Source organism: Hemicordylus capensis, chromosome 6, assembly GCF_027244095.1.
Source record: "Hemicordylus capensis ecotype Gifberg chromosome 6, rHemCap1.1.pri, whole genome shotgun sequence".
NCBI classification, from domain to species: domain Eukaryota; kingdom Metazoa; phylum Chordata; class Lepidosauria; order Squamata; family Cordylidae; genus Hemicordylus; species Hemicordylus capensis.
The window spans coordinates 128,887,224-128,904,169 of NC_069662.1; the positions used below are offsets into that span (position 1 = coordinate 128,887,224).

Sequence of the window (16,946 nt, forward strand, 5' to 3'; positions counted from 1 at the left end):
ACAGTTTGCCACAACATCCAAACTAGCAAACTGTGATTTAAGCACTCCCTTCAAACCAGGATTCCAAACTGAGGTTTAGAGGGCTGGAATTCATGACTACATGCAGACACTATGCTTCTGCTTAGGCCAGGAGGGGTTTAAGAAAAGCTCATCAACAGCAGATGCTAATAGCCAAACTACATATTACAGGAAAAACATGTAATGGAGTCCACCACCACCACCCCTTTTCAGATAGGAAAAGATGCTTCTGGAGGAGTGCTTGAGATTGGCATGATGGCAAGGGAAGTAGGTGCTTAACTCTTTCCCAACCTACTGTTTCCTCCACTTCAAAATGCCCCCAACAGCCCCCCACCCCACCCTGGAGCTCTAAACATGTTTCCAAAGGTAGACACTCATATTGAGAACATTACGGGGGGACGTGCCACTTGGAGGGCAATCTGGAGTGAGGAAACAGTGAGAGGGCAACAGCTTAAGCCTTTTCCAGGCAGCAACTTTTCTGATCCCAATTGGAACAACATTTTCAAATTCAAATAGGCTGTCAAGCTACTTTTGCATATGTACATAATGTGGAGGTTGGACCTAAGAACACACCACTGGGCCAAGCAAGGATTTGCACATCTTTGGAATGCACACTAACTTTCCAATTCTGGTTGATTTCAGTGGTTACATTTATCCTCAAAAGTGTACTACTGAGGATTGTGAAAAGCACCCCACCAACCACTGTTTTGTGCCATTTTTTATGTCCACTCACCATTCTGCTGCTGTTTCAGCACTTAGTTTAAAAACTCTGGTTCCAGCCAATCAGAAAATGTGTTAAGAGTAAGGGTGAAGAAAAAATAAAAATATAAGAAAACCTATCTCCAGTGTTAATGATTATTGATATGTTGCAAGCAAGGCAGGCCCTTAACGTATCAATAACCATTAAACTGGGGATAGGTTTCCAATTTTTTTCTCTCCAAACATAATAAATGAAATCAGTGTTCTGATGGGAAGCAGGCTCCCACTTCACTAGTAAAGCATTTATTCAATGATCCATTTGAGTGTTCTCAGTCTAGGGCAGTGGAATGTATGCAAACACTTGTACTCCATTTCAAGGTCACCTAACTTTACATTATGAAGGAGAGAAACTTCTGCCACTGTAACAGATCATAATCTCAATTTTGTACATTCCAGAAATGCTTAGTAAAAGGAGAGACTGTGGCAGCAACCCCAAGCACAACTGCATGTAGTTAGGAAAAAAGACCCACTGAACACTATGGAACTTGCTTCCAAGTAAACATAAGATTGTTTTATCAAGTATAGTACTACCTGGCCCATTTAGGAAATCTGCCAGGAGAGACTTTCACTAATTGTGGGGGGAGGCAATATTCATAAACCAATTTTAAAATGCTGCCCTTGTCTGCTATTGGCCATTTATGTATATACATGCATCACTTATTTATTGCAACCATCACTTGTTTTGCCCTTAAATCATACTTTGCAATAATACCATCCCGTTACTACACACATTGGCCAAGATCCAAAGAGCTACATTGTTTATTTATCATATTTTTATACTGCCTGATATGTACATCTCTAGGCAGTGTACAAAATTTAAAACACAATATAAAAGAGTAAAAACAGATTAAAATTCCACAAAACAAGAAAAACCATCTCCTAAAACAGATTATTAAAGTTAATTCCAGTTAAAAGCCTGAGAAAACAGGAACGTCTTGAGGGTCTTCCTAAAAACAGAGAAGGAGTTTTTATTTCAACAGGGAGCATACTCCAAAGTCTATGGACACACCCAAGGGCTTGGGCACACCCAGGAGGATTTTTGAACAGCAGAACCACCCCACCATGTTATATCCGAAAGAGCTTTTAAATGTCCCCTTCATTTCAAAAGCAGTGTATCATGTGATGTGGGGTGGCTGCAGATTGAGGAAATACAACCCCTTGGGCACTTTCAGTTTTAGTTTCACATGTGGCAAGTGAGGTCATGTATCCCTAAAGCTTACTTCTGGGCTCCACATGTACAACCTACACATTAGAATGGGCCTGAACAACTTAGCGCCCCCCTCCAGCTGTTTTTGGACTACAACTCCCCAGCCACAATGGCCAATAGCCAAGGATTATGAGAGTTGTAGACCAACATCTGCAGGAGGGCCGAAGTTGAGCAGCTCTGTATTAGAGCCATGTGTCAAACAGTCCTTGCTACTAAAATGCTATGACTACAGTAGTAAATATTAACAAACATGTGGCTGGGATGCAAAGGTAGACTGCACTTGGTCAGTGGGATTTTTTTTCTTCATTGCTCAAAAGCAAGTCCTGTGACATGTCATAAAACACTTTTACAACTTCGAGAGTCTAAACAGTTTTTTGTCATGCAGTATAGGGAAACAGCAGTTTTTAAAAAAGGAAACGGTCCAAAGTGCCCTTGGGTATACAGCATTAGTGGAATAATTCTTTGGAACCTGGCCTAAATAAAGGTAAGATGTTTGTGCTGCATGGAAGCAAAGCTCCTGGAAACAGTAACTACTTCTGTTCAGAGAGACACTGCTCCATTTTCTTTTTCACCAAGCTGTTCACTCTTGCAGGAATACCTGTCTGGGCTAAACAAGGGCTTATTGCAAGTTACTTCAAGCACAGGAATTAGGTAAAACAGGGATATTTAAGGAAAGAGATATGGTCGAGTATGCACGTATGTTTCTTTCAAATGTGTAATACCAGTCCTCCTTTCTTAAGGAATTGTATGAAACACAGCAACATCTAGCACTGGGCCCTAAAAAGGTGATTTAACCGGTGTCATGCATTCCTCTCTTAACATCACTTTAGAAAAGAGACCATAAAGACTGTCGACTGCTTCTGCTATTGCTCAGTTCCAGTGAGGAAAACGTTTTCCTGTGGGTTTTTTTTTAACCTTTCAATTCATTGCTTCACATTTTTCCTACAGTGACCCTAGTATATCTTCTCCTTTGTGGTAAATTCCCCTCCACACGAGGACCTGTTTATCCAGCCCCCATTACCCTCACCGCCCCTGCTCCATCACCTGGCCGCCGCCACCATCTCCTATCTTCCTGCCACCGCCTTCTCCCTGCACTGCTGCTTCTGCTGTAGCTGAAAAGGAGTCTAACTGCCACGGTGCACTGCAATGACATCACCACATAGGTGGGGTCATTATAATGTGCTCCAGCAGGTAGATGCCTAGCCGGTTGCAGCAGAAGCAGCCATGCAGGCAGAAGGTGGGGCGGTGGCAGAAAAGGAGGTGCAGTGGCTGGGGGACAATGGAGGATGGTGACCGTCTGCCATTCAATTACTTGTACACATGTGGCCCTCCAGCCCAAAGGTTTGCCCACCCCTGAAGCAGCATGAAAAAACATTCTCTTCCACATTACTTCAATGTTTAAGATTTCAAACACTTCACACTGTTGACATAATTAATGTGCTGCATTGTTGGCAACTAATATGCAAGTTATTTCTCTCAGTAATTGGGAGTCCTATAACCCAACCTGCTGCTTTCTTTTCTTGCCATCCCACCCTCAAATCTGCTCAAGTTATCAAACCTGAGAATTAGAGATGTAAAGTTAAGCAAGCTTGAAAATCTGAATTCATGGGCAGGGATTTGAGAATCTGGGGGGGCAGGGGGCGGAATTGCGATAGGCAACCTTTGGCATGCCAGCTGCTGCTGAACTACAATTCTCATCACCCCAGCAACAAAAATTATGGCTGGGAATGAAGGGGTTATAGTTCAACAACAGCTGGAATGCCAAAAGTTGCCTACCCTATATACAATGCTAATTTTTGTATACTTAAAGTATCTGGACACATCTGGTATTTTACCAGTTGGAAAGTGGAGGAGGAGTTTAAAATAAGTAAAGTAAGAACCACCAACACTGTAGGGGGGAAAAGGTAAATTTTATTAACTCTAATTTCAGATAATCTTCTTGCAGTCAGCATTATCTTGATGAAAAACATAAGAAACATTTTCTGAGTGCTTTATTATTAACACTTTTTAACAATAATATTGTTAACTAGCTGACCTGGCACAGAGTATCTGCACCCCTAGTTCTCCCTGTCTCTCACCCACAGTCCCATTTCATTCTCCCCCACTTCAGCCCCATGAATTAAACTTCATAACATGGAACAATTCTGCATAACATATCTTTGAAAATACTAGCATCTCTAGTCTCTGTCTCTAATCAGAATCTGAAAGATGAATAACATCTGATTCTGAATATTTTTCACTGTATAATACAAAATATCCTCTTATTACATAGTAGTTCACATTTGCAAAGAGTAAAGGGAAGGAAGTGATAATTTTCAAAAGGCATGCCTTCAAAATTAGCATTGTGGTATTCGGAAGAATTACAAGAGATGAAGGGGCAATACAAACAACTAGAGCACAAGTGGAGGAATACTTAACGTGAATACTTAACAACACAGAGCACACTTGAAGATCTATGCTCTGGCAATACAGGTGGCAACGAAGTGGTTTATTTCTGCCCATGTTGCTTCCACAAATTCACATCCAGTGGAGTTGTTTTGGGTTGTGAGAAGGCTAGTAAGTTCCCTCTCTCCCTTGAACTAAAACTTGGAACTTTTGATCACCTGCTGTGATATTTTAAATAACTTTTTTTACAGATAAAATTTCTTTTATTCAGGCTGAACTGGATTCCACAATTATTGCAGAGTCTACCAGGGAGGTGTCCAGCAACTCATTTTATGAGATCAGACTGGATCACTTTCAGATTGTGGCTCCTGAGGATATGGACAAGCTGCTTCAGACTGTACATCATACCTACCTGTTTTCTTGACACTTGCCCAACTTGGTTTATCTCATCTGGTAATCCTATTATCAGAGAGAGTCTGGTAAATATTATAAACTAGCTTATCCCGCACAAAGTATCTGCGCTCTAAGACTTTATTGCTCATTCATCCCCTCAGCTGGCCTCCCCCTCCACCAATCTCCCCTCACCGCCATCCAGTCTTCCCCCACCCCCTCAGCCAGTTCCCCCCTCACTCAGCAAGAGCGGCATTGCAGTGGCCTAGATCAGCTCCTACCACTGGCCTCCATCGCGTTGCTCTGCCGAGTCTCTTCACAAGAAGGACAGCTGATTGGGGTGGGAAAGTGCACCTTGGGCCGGCCTCCGTCAGTCCGCCGAGTCTCTTCGTAAGGAAAACGGCCAAGCCGGGGCCTCCCTTCTGGCCTACATGGATGGCCCTTAGTGTGCTCTTCTGCCACAGCTCGGCTGTCCTCCTCGCGAGGAGACTCAGCGGGGTGATGCATGCTTGCTCAATGTCTCTTTTCCGTTTTTTGCCGCCGTCGCCGCTGCCTCCTCCTCTTCCTCAACCCTCTGTCCTCAGCAGCAGCTGCCCTACTCCACGGCTTCTCTCTCCTTTGGACAATTCCAACTCTCTCAACTCTTGTGAGATGTGCCACGTACCATGGGATTTGCTTGCTACATAGGTCCTAAGGCTTTTAAATAGATAGATGCTTCTCTGGGGGAGGGCAAGATGCCTCACTGCCTGCACTGGATCCCTCAGAGTTAGCCAAGTTTAGACCAATCTTCCATGGTTGGGCAAGCTGATTGAGATGGTGGTGGCCTCTCAGCTCCAGGCAGTTTTGGAGGAAACAGATTATCTAGATCCATTTCAAATTAACTTTCAGGAGGGCTATGGGATAGAGATTGCCTTGGTCAGCCTGATCGATTATCTCCAAATGGGTATTCACAGAGGGAGCGTGACTGTTGATCCGTTTGGATCTCTCAGTGGCTTTCAATAGCATCAAACATAGTATCCTTCTGGGTCGCCTAAGGGAGTTCATATTGGGTGGCACTGTTTTACAGTGGTTCTGTTCCTACCTCTCTGGCAGATTCCAGATGGTGTTGCTTGGAGACTGTTGCTCTGCAAAGCAGGAGTTAATGTATGGAGTTCCACAAGGCTCCATAGCATCTCCAAAGCTTTTTATCATCTACATGAAACCGCTGGGAGAGATCATTAGGAGATCTGGTGCAGGATGTTATCAATATGCAGATGACATCCAAATATATTTATCCAGATCAACTTCACCAGATAATGGCATAACCTCCCTAAATGCCTGCCTGGAGGTGGTAATGAGCTGGATGAGGTCCTGCTACCTCTCTTGGTGTACTTTTATAAATACTACCTTAAGTAGTATTGGTTCACATGAAGCCCTCATGTGATCAGAGAAAAGAATGGTGCACTAAGAGGGGAGCAAGACATGCTCATTCACCTCCATAATTGTGTGCAGGCAGGGCTTGCTCAGACATTTATCCAAACGGACTCATTGGCTTAACATGAGGTGAGCTGAAGAACCACTTGCATACAAAACAAAAGTCACATGAAAGTGCACTGGATTCTCTAACTCACTGATTTCGGTGTTGTGAATAGGCCCTCAGCCTACTTTACTCCAAAAGTAGACACATATACTTGACTTGAAAAAGTCTTAAGAAAAATCTTTAAAGTAGGAAGTAATACTGATACACAGTTCTGTTTAGTTATCTTTTTAAAAAAGCTATGAAGTAGACTTCTAGCTGTTTGCTACCTTTAGAAAGAAAACACAGCCAGAATTCAAAGGCTTTGTCTTCTCTTTGTGTTCAGCCACAGACTGGTTGTCATCACCGACATCAGCATAAGAAAATTACTCTCAGAGCTTTCACCAAACAGACTAGTAAGGCATTACTAAATGCAAATACTGACATCAGTCTCTGGCCAGCTGACTTTCATGCTGGGAGAAATCTGAACTATACAGGTCAAACTCTGACATTGAGCAAGTCTTAATGAGAATGAACTGGTAGTTTGGGAGTGCGAGACATGAGAATCCAATTCTGCATTTGACAACAGAAGCACCGAAGTAGTGACTCGCTGGACAAAAAGGCCTCTCCTGAAGATGGTGTACACCAGCACATCAATATTTGCAGAGACCAGGTAGCTTTAGCACTGCCAGTTCAGTGTGGCAATTATTGTTAAAATGAGGATCCAGAACCTGGTATCCGTGTACATGACATTGACCCCTAAAGGCTGTAAGTTACCACAGAGAGCATGACTGGCCATCAGGACTGTTATTTAGTGCAACCTGCAGGGTACTAAAGCTGAGGCACTTTTCAGCTGTTGAAGAACAACTGAGCTGTCAGCAGAGCTTTCGTTGTGACGACTTTGAAGCAGAAGGTGACCCTTTTAAAACAACACATAATTCATCTCCTCCTGCCAGTGCTAGTTCCAGAAGGGCATTCAGACACGTGCCCTTTGCAAGGTCAGACTGAATTTGTAAAATCGAAGATTCTACTGCAAGATTGAAAGGAACTCTACCCAATTTTATTGCATTACTGTGGATAGCACTTTCATAAGAGGAAGCAGAACAATTTTTCCTAGCCATCCTTCTACAGTAGACATCTCCCTTCACCTTGTACCTCAAACCTCCTAACAAAGAACAAAATAAAGGTTGCTCTTATCTTTAAAGTAATAAAATAATACCAAAAAATTCTGGTCAGGGATACATTTCATGTAATAATATTCTTGAGCTCTTAAAGAACATTTGCATTGTTTGCATCAGTCTTAACTATCCATATTTTATCTGCCCTGTGCATCTCAATGCATTTTTTTCATATTACCAAATTTTAACTTGTAATTATAGAACATCACTAGTAAAGAGAAGTGTAAATAAAGCCATGGCATCAGTAGGGGACCAAAAACTAAGCTGAACAGAACTGGGACCATTATTTGAATGTCTCCAAACTGGAGGTAATTGGTTTGACTAAAAGACAGATGTAGCCAGTGTTCCCTCTAACAGGGATTCCCTGATGTCATTGACTACAACTCCCAGAATCTCCAGCTGCAATGGCTTTTACTTGGGGATTATGGGAGTTGTAGTCAACAACATCTGGGATTCCCTGTTAGAGGGAACACTGGATGTAGCCATATAGTTACTGGCTCCAACCAGCACACATCATGAGCACATAAACAGTATCTGAGAAGATTTTTTAATATATTAATGTATTAATACATTATGGGTTTGTACAAGTGGGGTTAGCCAGGTTTCTTTAGTTTGACATTACTTAAAGGTCTAGGAAGCAAGAGGTAGGAGAGGGGAGGGTGCATTAAGGTTACAATACACTATAGTATTCAGCCTTGGGGAGAGCATTTCTTTTTCACAGAATTCTGTAATGTGATCTGCAAGGCCATAATTCTAGTAGCTGGTATAGCAAGCCAAAGTTTCTTGAAAGGCAGCTATCATTTTAGTTTTTACTTGATGGGGTGAGTTAAGAGGGAAGAGAATACCCATTCTTGGATATATTAGGGATTAACCAACTCAAGGGCCTGGAGGATTCTGAATCCTATTATTGCATCAGTGTATCCAACACCACCTTCAGAGCCTACAGCTGTATTTGTTGGATTAGATGAAGGTCCAGTTTTATTAATTTAAATAGATTTCAGTGTGATCAGCAAACTGTGATGTATTCTCAACAATTAGAATATGAACACCTTACAACTGCTACAGGAATATAATCATCCAAGTGTGCCAGATGTTTTTGCTTAAAGGCTACACCCATTATGTATACAGAATTGTAAGCCACATGATAAGCTGAGCCTGTGAACAGAGCTGCAGGGCAAAAACAACTGTGTTTGCAAATGGCAGTGCCAACGCACAGACATGATGCTATGCAAAGTCCATAGAAAGCAGTACTTAGCAAATGCTGCTCTTAAGAAACACACTTGCATACCGTATACTACAAAACATCATGAGGTTCAATTGTTCAGTAACTTAATTCTTTTAAACTGCATTGAGGATACTAGCTGAGCTCATTCAGACAAAACACAATTGTACTCTTAGGGTTAGCCAACACATACTCTTCAAGAGTATTAATACAGTATGAAGCTGACACTCTTAGTTACGTGTGTTGCATCCTGCTATTTCCTCTTGTAAAATATGCAAGCACACTCCTTTGTGCTATGCAACTCTCATGTGGCCAATCACTGACTTGGTTTTGGAAGGAAATCACAAACCGCGCTTGAAGTTTTAGTGCCACTATTCCACACTTGTTAACGGACTGAAAATGCCATTTCATGTACGTGTTAACTTCTGACATACTAATTCCACAAACCTGAACCCTACAGTGAGAGAAATAGGTAGGCTGATAATTAATGCTGTATTCAGTTTAGTAGAGGAGGGCATGAGCATGAAGAAAGATGCCACCTAATGATAGAAAAGCATACTGCACTTTGTTTTTGTGTAAAACCAGTACCCAGGAGGATTACTTTGACTCCACACTGAATGAAGGGATAGCAATTATCTCCTTGTGTGACTAGAAATCAGTGACATTGGAGAGGGTTGTTTTTCTGGTCTCCTTCATCCTCCTTGCCCACTGAACTCAAACTGCAGTAATCAGACATGTGGAGCTTTTAACCCGGCTTTTTGCAGAACAGGGGAAAAGAAGAAAGCCAAACAATCCCTCACTTCAAAAAGGGTTGCTACTGCAGAGAGGCAACCATCTGCAGACAAGTCTGAAAGAGGCTTTGCATACAGCAGTACACTGGGTTGAGTCTTTTACCACATACACAAAAATAATGTACATTTTGCAGGAAATTTATGTTTATTTAGCAGTAGCAGCCAGGCAGCATGTGGAACGCAAAAAGGAAATATGACACTTTGGGCTCGAAAATAAATAAAATGGTGTGCCTCAGTTTCAGGCACTTCATTCTTGGGGGGAAATCACAACTGTCTTTAAGTGATACCCTAACCCAATGTGTTTATTAAGACTTGTAGAGGACAATGTACTTGACCCTAGTTTACCTTTGTCACTTAATTACCAAGGAAACACACAAAAACACATGGGACTGAAACATATCTAACACTGGAAACCTTTTAACTTTAATGAAATAATGATAATGGTCCCAAAGCATGATCTGAAAGCACATGATATAGCAATGCTGCTGGAACTAAGCAAGCCTGGGTCTGATCAGGGTCTGTACAAGAGACCACCTGGGAATCTTGTGTGTGTTGCCTGGAGTTCCACAATGAAAGGAAGGTCAGGATGTAACATAATGAATAGCCAGGTTCCTTCTTATTTAGGGTGTGTTAACCAACTTCAAATCCTGATTAAAATGGAACCCAGGTTGGTGTCAATGAAACATGTAAGCTATGGGCTAAAGCCAGTGGGAGGAATTAATGCCCAATAGCAGAAAGGCTGGTAAAAAAGGAGTTCATAATCGTGTGCCTGCCTCAATCTCTTAGCATGGTTAAGAGATTGCCAATGAAATTTCTACATGTGCCCATGGCAGTGGTCATGTACAGGTTTATAGAGCCTGCTCTAAAAGCAGCAGCAGAAGCTCATGTTTGTTGGTGCTTTCACACTAGTCTAGGGCACAATATCCTGCATTGTTGTTTAATCCTGATATACTGCCAGTAATTTGGTACAGTAAATCATTTTTTGGACATTTGCAGTTAACTTTGTAAAACACGGAATTCAGTGATGGTACACTTGCTCAGAATAAAGTCTACTTTCACCTCACCTCTGATGAAAGAGCATGTTTTTTTACATGCAGTTCCTTTGGGAGAATATAGTGTGAGCATAACTAGAACACCTAGTTATTCTGTTTGGTGAAAGTAGGAAAGAGCTTGTCATGTTACATTAAGCAAACCTTATGTTCCATACATGTAAACAATCTAAACATAAAAAGCTCAACTTAACATCATATTGAGCTTTGTGACATTTCTAAGGGCGAGTCCATATATTACCTTATGCCCTTGAGAATCTACTACTACATGATATGTTTCCTTATTCCACCTACAACATTTAGTATGGGTTGTTAGACAGATTCTCCCTACTGGATCAAGGATTTCTATGCAGTGCCATATGTACCTGGAAGCATCCAGAATGAAAGCCCATAGTAATCACCTTATTTTATTCTTAAAAGACCTAATGATACTATGAGCTTTAAAAAAATAATTAGAAGTCAAGAGGCTTGTATACGAAAAACTGTTTCATGATCACAATGATGTACATGGCAAGTTAAACCAGACATTGCAGCCAGGGTGTGGAGAGATGCCACACAGAAATGGTCTCTAAAAGGGATAAAGTATCGCTCAGATTAGCCATAATTCTGCCTTGTTTACTGATAACACAGAAATAATAACACTTTCAGAACACTCTGAAGGAAAACCAAAGGAGAGAAAACTGGTTAAAGTTAATCTTGCTAAACTTTCATCAAACTGGAAAAACCAAGAATATCCAAGACATTACCACAGATATGCAGTTATGAAGCATGACTACCTGAACAGCAGCGGATAACCAGCTGAGCACAAACACAGGCAACAAATGAAAAGACTAACATTCCATATCCTGCATTCCACTGAGCTCTTCAGGAAGCAACACTGTTTTCCTAGGAAGTTAATAGTTCTTGTCTGGAATAATCAGTTACAGTGTGTGTCCAGCAAGGTGCAGATGAGCACATACTCTTAAGCCAGGGCTGCACAAATTCAGTCCTCCTGCTGGTAGTGGACTATAACTCCCATCATCCCCAGTCAGTGGCCAATAGTCAGGGGTTATGGGATTTGTAGTCCAACATCTGTAGAAGGGCCAGAGTGGTGCTTTAGGCACACATGCTTCAGTACCAGGCAACTTCCACCAAAACAACAACAACAGTAAGAAATACTATTACTTCATTCCCCAGGCATATGACTAGAATAGGCTACACACTCACTCTCTCAAGAAAGACGTCCCAGAGAGGATTTGCAGCATGACGCCACATACAAACCCTCATGGGAAGGAGTGCTGAGAACTTCTTAACTTACTAGTTGACAAAGTCTCACGTCCATGAGTACTTATGAAAAAGAGTGCCATCCCCCAGGGAGATAATGTAATGAGAGCAAATCAGAGATGGCAACCACAGAGGAGACGTTATGCACCCCAGAGTGGAAGGCTCTCCCTCCCCTATCTTTTTCCAGTTCCTCCCTATTCTCCTGTGCCTATGTTTCAGTACGCACTCAATACTATTGATTAAACATTTTTAATGTGTAAGATTTAGCATCTTAACTCCTGCTAACTTGGCAAAGAGGCACCTTTTAACATGGTGATTCTCTTTATTTAGCAGCGGGAGAGTAACTGGCCCTATCCACCCCTAGCACAGTAACTCCAATGACTGTTGCTGATGTCTATCTTATGTTTCTTTTAGATTGTGAGCCCTTTGGGGACAGGGATCCATCTTATTTATTTATTATTTCTCTGTGTAAACCGGCCTGATCCATTTTTGGAAAGGCAGTATAGAAATCGAATAAATAATAATAATAATAATCACCAAACTCAGTGCTGATCTTTTTCTATATCTAGGCCTCAATTAAATCATCAAATAAACTCATGAACTCCACAGAAAGACCCAATAGTTTCCCTGTAGTAACCTTCCAGGGCAAACAGAAATAGTTAGCAGTTGGCAAGTCACACACCCCACTTGTCTTAAGTAATAACACTTTTCCTTGGATTACTCTAATAGAACGCTACCTCAGAATCAAGTCATTCTAAAAAATAAAGTCTTACAACGCTGCTTTACAAACTGTAACAGGAATTAGGCATGTGATCAAGCACTTTTTTACTCCTGAGTAATGAGTATGCTGTTACAAAACCTTGTAAGGTTATATTTTCAGTCTCTACTGCAGTGGGGAAATGCTTGACTAACAAGTAAAAGGTTGCCGGTTCGAATCCCCACTGGTACTATATCAAGCAGCAACGATATAGGAAGATGCTGAAAGGCTTCATCTCCTACTGCGCAGGAGGAGGCAATGGTAAACCCCTCCTGTATTTTACCAATGAAAACCACAGGACTCTGTGGGCGCCAGGAGTCGAAATCAACTTGATGGCACACTTTACCTTTACTTCAGAATAAATTTCTGTATGAATCACTAAACACCTGCACATGTTTTTCCAACTGCTTTCAACCTTCTTACTCAGTTCCATCTACATGAAACCTTATGAAATATCATATATATATATATTATATATATATTTAAAGTATATAATTTCCATATTGTCTTAGAATCACTTACCCAGAAAAACAAATCCATCTGCTTCTTTTTCTGTCACTAAGACCTTCTTGGTATCTGGACTTTTTCTGAAGAAACTGAACATCTCTTTAAAATAAAACTCTAGAAACAAAAAAGGAGATCATGTCATGTTTGAGCCAATAAGCCTCAACATTAAGACATTAGTAAAATAAACTTCAGAGAACACTCTAGACGTCTAGTTCCAAGAAATATGAGGAAAGGAAATTCCAAAATTGTGCAAAGCCATGCAGACGCAATAGTGATATAAACAACTTGTTCACTGTAATTCATTCGCAGGAATGACACAAAGCTACCATCACCAAAGAGGAGTGAACTGAGTCTTGTTTGAGCTGAAGGACTGGAAAAAGCAAGCCAAGCTAATATGACCTTTCCCATCATCAAAATATTTTGCCATCATATCATCTATTTCCTGTGAAAAGCAACATAATTCGTATGTTCACTGAGCTAGTTGCTTTTCTCTCTCTCCCCACCCCTCAAAAAAGAAAGAAAGAAAAGAAAAAGAAAACACCACTACCATTTAAAATATAAATGAATTTAAGATCAATGAGGTTCTTTTCAGGCACATTTTAAAGAAGTTGAACAGAACTAGAGTCCATTAGATCATATTGAAAACCCAAAACATTTAAGCAGTCCTCAAAATATTTTATGTATTTATTTAAAATATTTCTGTTCTACCCCTCCAATACAATATTGCTCAGGACAGCTCACAACAATAAACTATAAACAACAATAATGGGGCAATACAATGTTTTATTAGGCTTCCTAATATCTTACACTTAGAAGATGCCATCTTAAGTCATGAAAAGTTACTTGTTCCTTCCACTAACACCCTCAACATCTCACAGCCAGCTGCCCATTTATTCTGTTCCCTCTACACACAGCCCTCCTTAGCCCCATGACCTTATTGATTCCCATTCTTTGTGCCTCCCCAAACTTCAAAGTCCCATGTTACTTGCCTTTTCAGTTCCAGAAGCTCGAAGCATTTACTTCTTTCAAAAAGCCTTGACTATGTGAGATTTTCTTCTTGAACTTCAATTATGTTCTTCTCTGGCACACTAATTTAAGAGGAAAACTATGTTTATTGAATTACATTACTGGTGACATGATTGCAAAACTTTACCAAAAAGACCAAATAAGCTATTTTTTTCTTCCTAAGAAAAAATAGGTTTTCGCTTTTACTTGTCCATGATGACTTGGCCATCAGGTTTCTGTGTGACTGTGCTACAGAGCAAACTAAATTCCAACCCAAACTCATTAATTTCAGTCTTATGGTACCATATTACACGAGTTATGATGGCAGAACTACACAAGTCAGAGGGCAAAACTTTAGCTTCTCCCCTTTTTAAATAATGAAAATGATTAAGATCCCACATACTTGTTGAAGAAAAAAGAAACTCCACTGCTATGTTAAAAAGATCAAAAAGCACACACACACACACCCCACACACAAAATCCACAACAAAATCACACAGCTCTGTGTGAAGATGGAATCAGTTTCATTTTTGCACCAACTCTGAAATTAGACACAGTACATAAAGGGAAAAATATCTTCCACTGTGAGCATTCATACACCCAAAACACTGCTTCTTTTCTTTGTTTCTCCTGAGGGTAGGTCTAGAACCAGTGGACTGAAATTACAAGGAAATAGTGGTGTGCACGGAACCGTGGAGGTGCTATTCAATGCCGGGGTGGTGGTGGCTCTTTAAGGGCAGGGAGAATGCACTTAACTCCACCACCCCCCCCGCCAGCACTCGGTTTCTGGCAAAGTTTTTTTGGGCAGCAGCATACCTGCCTGCCGCCCCTGCCCCCGTTCCTGGCCGGAAGTACTGTCTGCGCGTGCACCCAGTATGCACGCACGTTGCGCACTGGGCGTGACATGCGCACGTGCAGATGATACTTCCGGCCAGGAAGGGGGCAGGGGTGGCATTTATTTATTTATTTATTATTAAAACTTTTATACCGCCCTTCCAAAAGGCTAAGGGCGTTTTACATTAAAACAACATTAAAATCGATTAATTAAAACAAAAATTATAAAACAGCATAAAATAATAATTAACAATTAAAGATATCCTAAAACAACAATTAAATAATCAGAACAATTTAAAAACAAGTTTTTAAAAGCTGAGAAAGCTTGGTTGTAGAGATGTGTTTTCAGAAGTTTTTAAAAAATTGCCACCCCAAAAACTTTGCCAGAAACCAAAGGCCAGTGAGGTATGTGTGAAGTGCTCCCTCCCCCACCCTTAAAGAGCTACACACACACACCCACACACACACACCGGCATTAAACCTTTAAGCCGGTGCCACATTCGAAATGGTTCAGAGGCCTCTACAACGGCCTCCGGACCGGTTCATGCATATCCCTACAAGGAAACATACCCACATGTGGAAGCAGGCTTCGCTGCTGTTCATCTTACTTGCAGAATCACAAACCACAGGTATAAATTGGACATGCATCTGGCTGAGGCTGCTATATATCTGTGCAACACTTCTTTCAATGCAACATGCATTGAAGTACATATCATCTTCATTTTGGTGCAACTTCACAAGAAAATACTTTTTCTAACAGTGTCTAATAACACCTGAACCAAAAACACATGGGTTATTTCCGTGTCTGCTTTGTGATCTTCCTAATCATGAGATACATTATTTCTAAGGCTGCAATGGTTAACCAGTCAGTTGGATTAATCATTTCAAAACATTTTAATCATCTCAAAAGATTCTACAATTATTCAGTGAGAAAGTGGTGTGTTTTTAAAAAGTCCATTACTTTCAACACAAAAATTTTAAGTTGAACTTATTTGTTTTTAACAGTTTGATTTTATATTATGGATGTTTTAAAATTGGCTGTGAACCATCTTGAGACACAGACTACCGGCATACATAAATATTTGTTAAATAAGATTAATTAAGTAATTAATTTAATTAACGTCTAAAAATGCAGATGGAGGAGAAATTCCCACCTAAGTCCTGGGAGCTAAAAGGAGAGCTTTCTAAAGACGATGCTTGCTACAAGATATATCTGCTTCATCTCAACACAAAAACCCGCTTCTCCCTTTTAGAAGATGCAACAGATGCTCCCCCTCCCCGCCACACACACACACACTTTAGGCACTAAGGTTCACACACGGAAAGCGAAATGGGGATACCCTTTCGCAACTTAACGTCAAGACCGGCTCTAAAGTTACAACAATCATCAGCTTCATCTAACAAGAGTTCCGATCCTAAGTTGGGCGCAAAGAGGAGAGGGCGGCGGGGATTGGGGCAGTGTTCCCTCTAGCAGATGTTGTTGACTACAACAACAAATGGCTTTTGCTCGAGCGTTATGGGAGTTGTAATCAACAACATCTCTCTGTTAGACGCAACATGGGAGGGGGGGTATGTATGCGGCTGGTGTCCGCCACACGCAGGCTCCCTGAGGAGCGCCCTGAATAACTGACAGCCCCGCCCGCCCCTCAGGTGGGAACTAGTAACTGGCACCTCAGGTATCCCTCCCAATAAGCGATGCGCATGCGTAGATCCCAAACCTGGCACTCAAGAGATAACGTTCTGAACCGCTAAATTCTCCAAAGGAGGAGGATCGCTATATCCTCGCTATATCCAACCGGCGCGCATGGCACAAAGCGAGGCCCAAGTCACGCGTAGCTATCTATTCCTTCTTTTCGACGCGCTAGAATCTAATTTGGTATTTCTTCTCTACCTTTCCGTTCGGTACGCCTACCTCCGATGCTTTTTCCACAATCAACTCCGCTTCCGGGTTCAAGGCGGGGCTGGCGGGCAGATCCTGGTGGCGACTCAACGAAAGCAACCTTGGTCGCTCAAGGGACAGCTCAGCAAGCCACGAGGCGCATGCGCAACAGCCCTGGACGCGGGCCCAACCGTGCTACTCGGAAAT

General features: G+C 41.4%; 1 protein-coding gene across 5 annotated transcripts in view; it reads right to left on the reverse strand.

Annotated features, from left to right (window-relative positions):
• UMAD1 (UBAP1-MVB12-associated (UMA) domain containing 1) overlaps positions 1 to 16,920 on the reverse strand; it is a 40,855-nt gene extending 23,935 nt beyond the window's left edge. Inside the window, exons 1-3 of one of the 5 annotated variants that reach the window (XM_053263099.1) lie at positions 16,773 to 16,920; positions 14,011 to 14,109; positions 13,037 to 13,135 (exon numbers count right to left, since the gene is read on the reverse strand). In XM_053263099.1, the coding sequence (XP_053119074.1) occupies positions 13,037 to 13,118 (82 nt within the window). In that variant the 5' untranslated portion in view covers positions 13,119 to 13,135; positions 14,011 to 14,109; positions 16,773 to 16,920. Of the gene's footprint in view, positions 1 to 13,036; positions 13,136 to 14,010; positions 14,110 to 16,014; positions 16,526 to 16,578; positions 16,602 to 16,751 lie in introns of those variants that run through there. The other 4 variants (XM_053263094.1, XM_053263095.1, XM_053263098.1 and 1 more) reach the window with 4 other exon arrangements.
• Between the last annotated feature and the right edge of the window lie 26 nt (positions 16,921 to 16,946).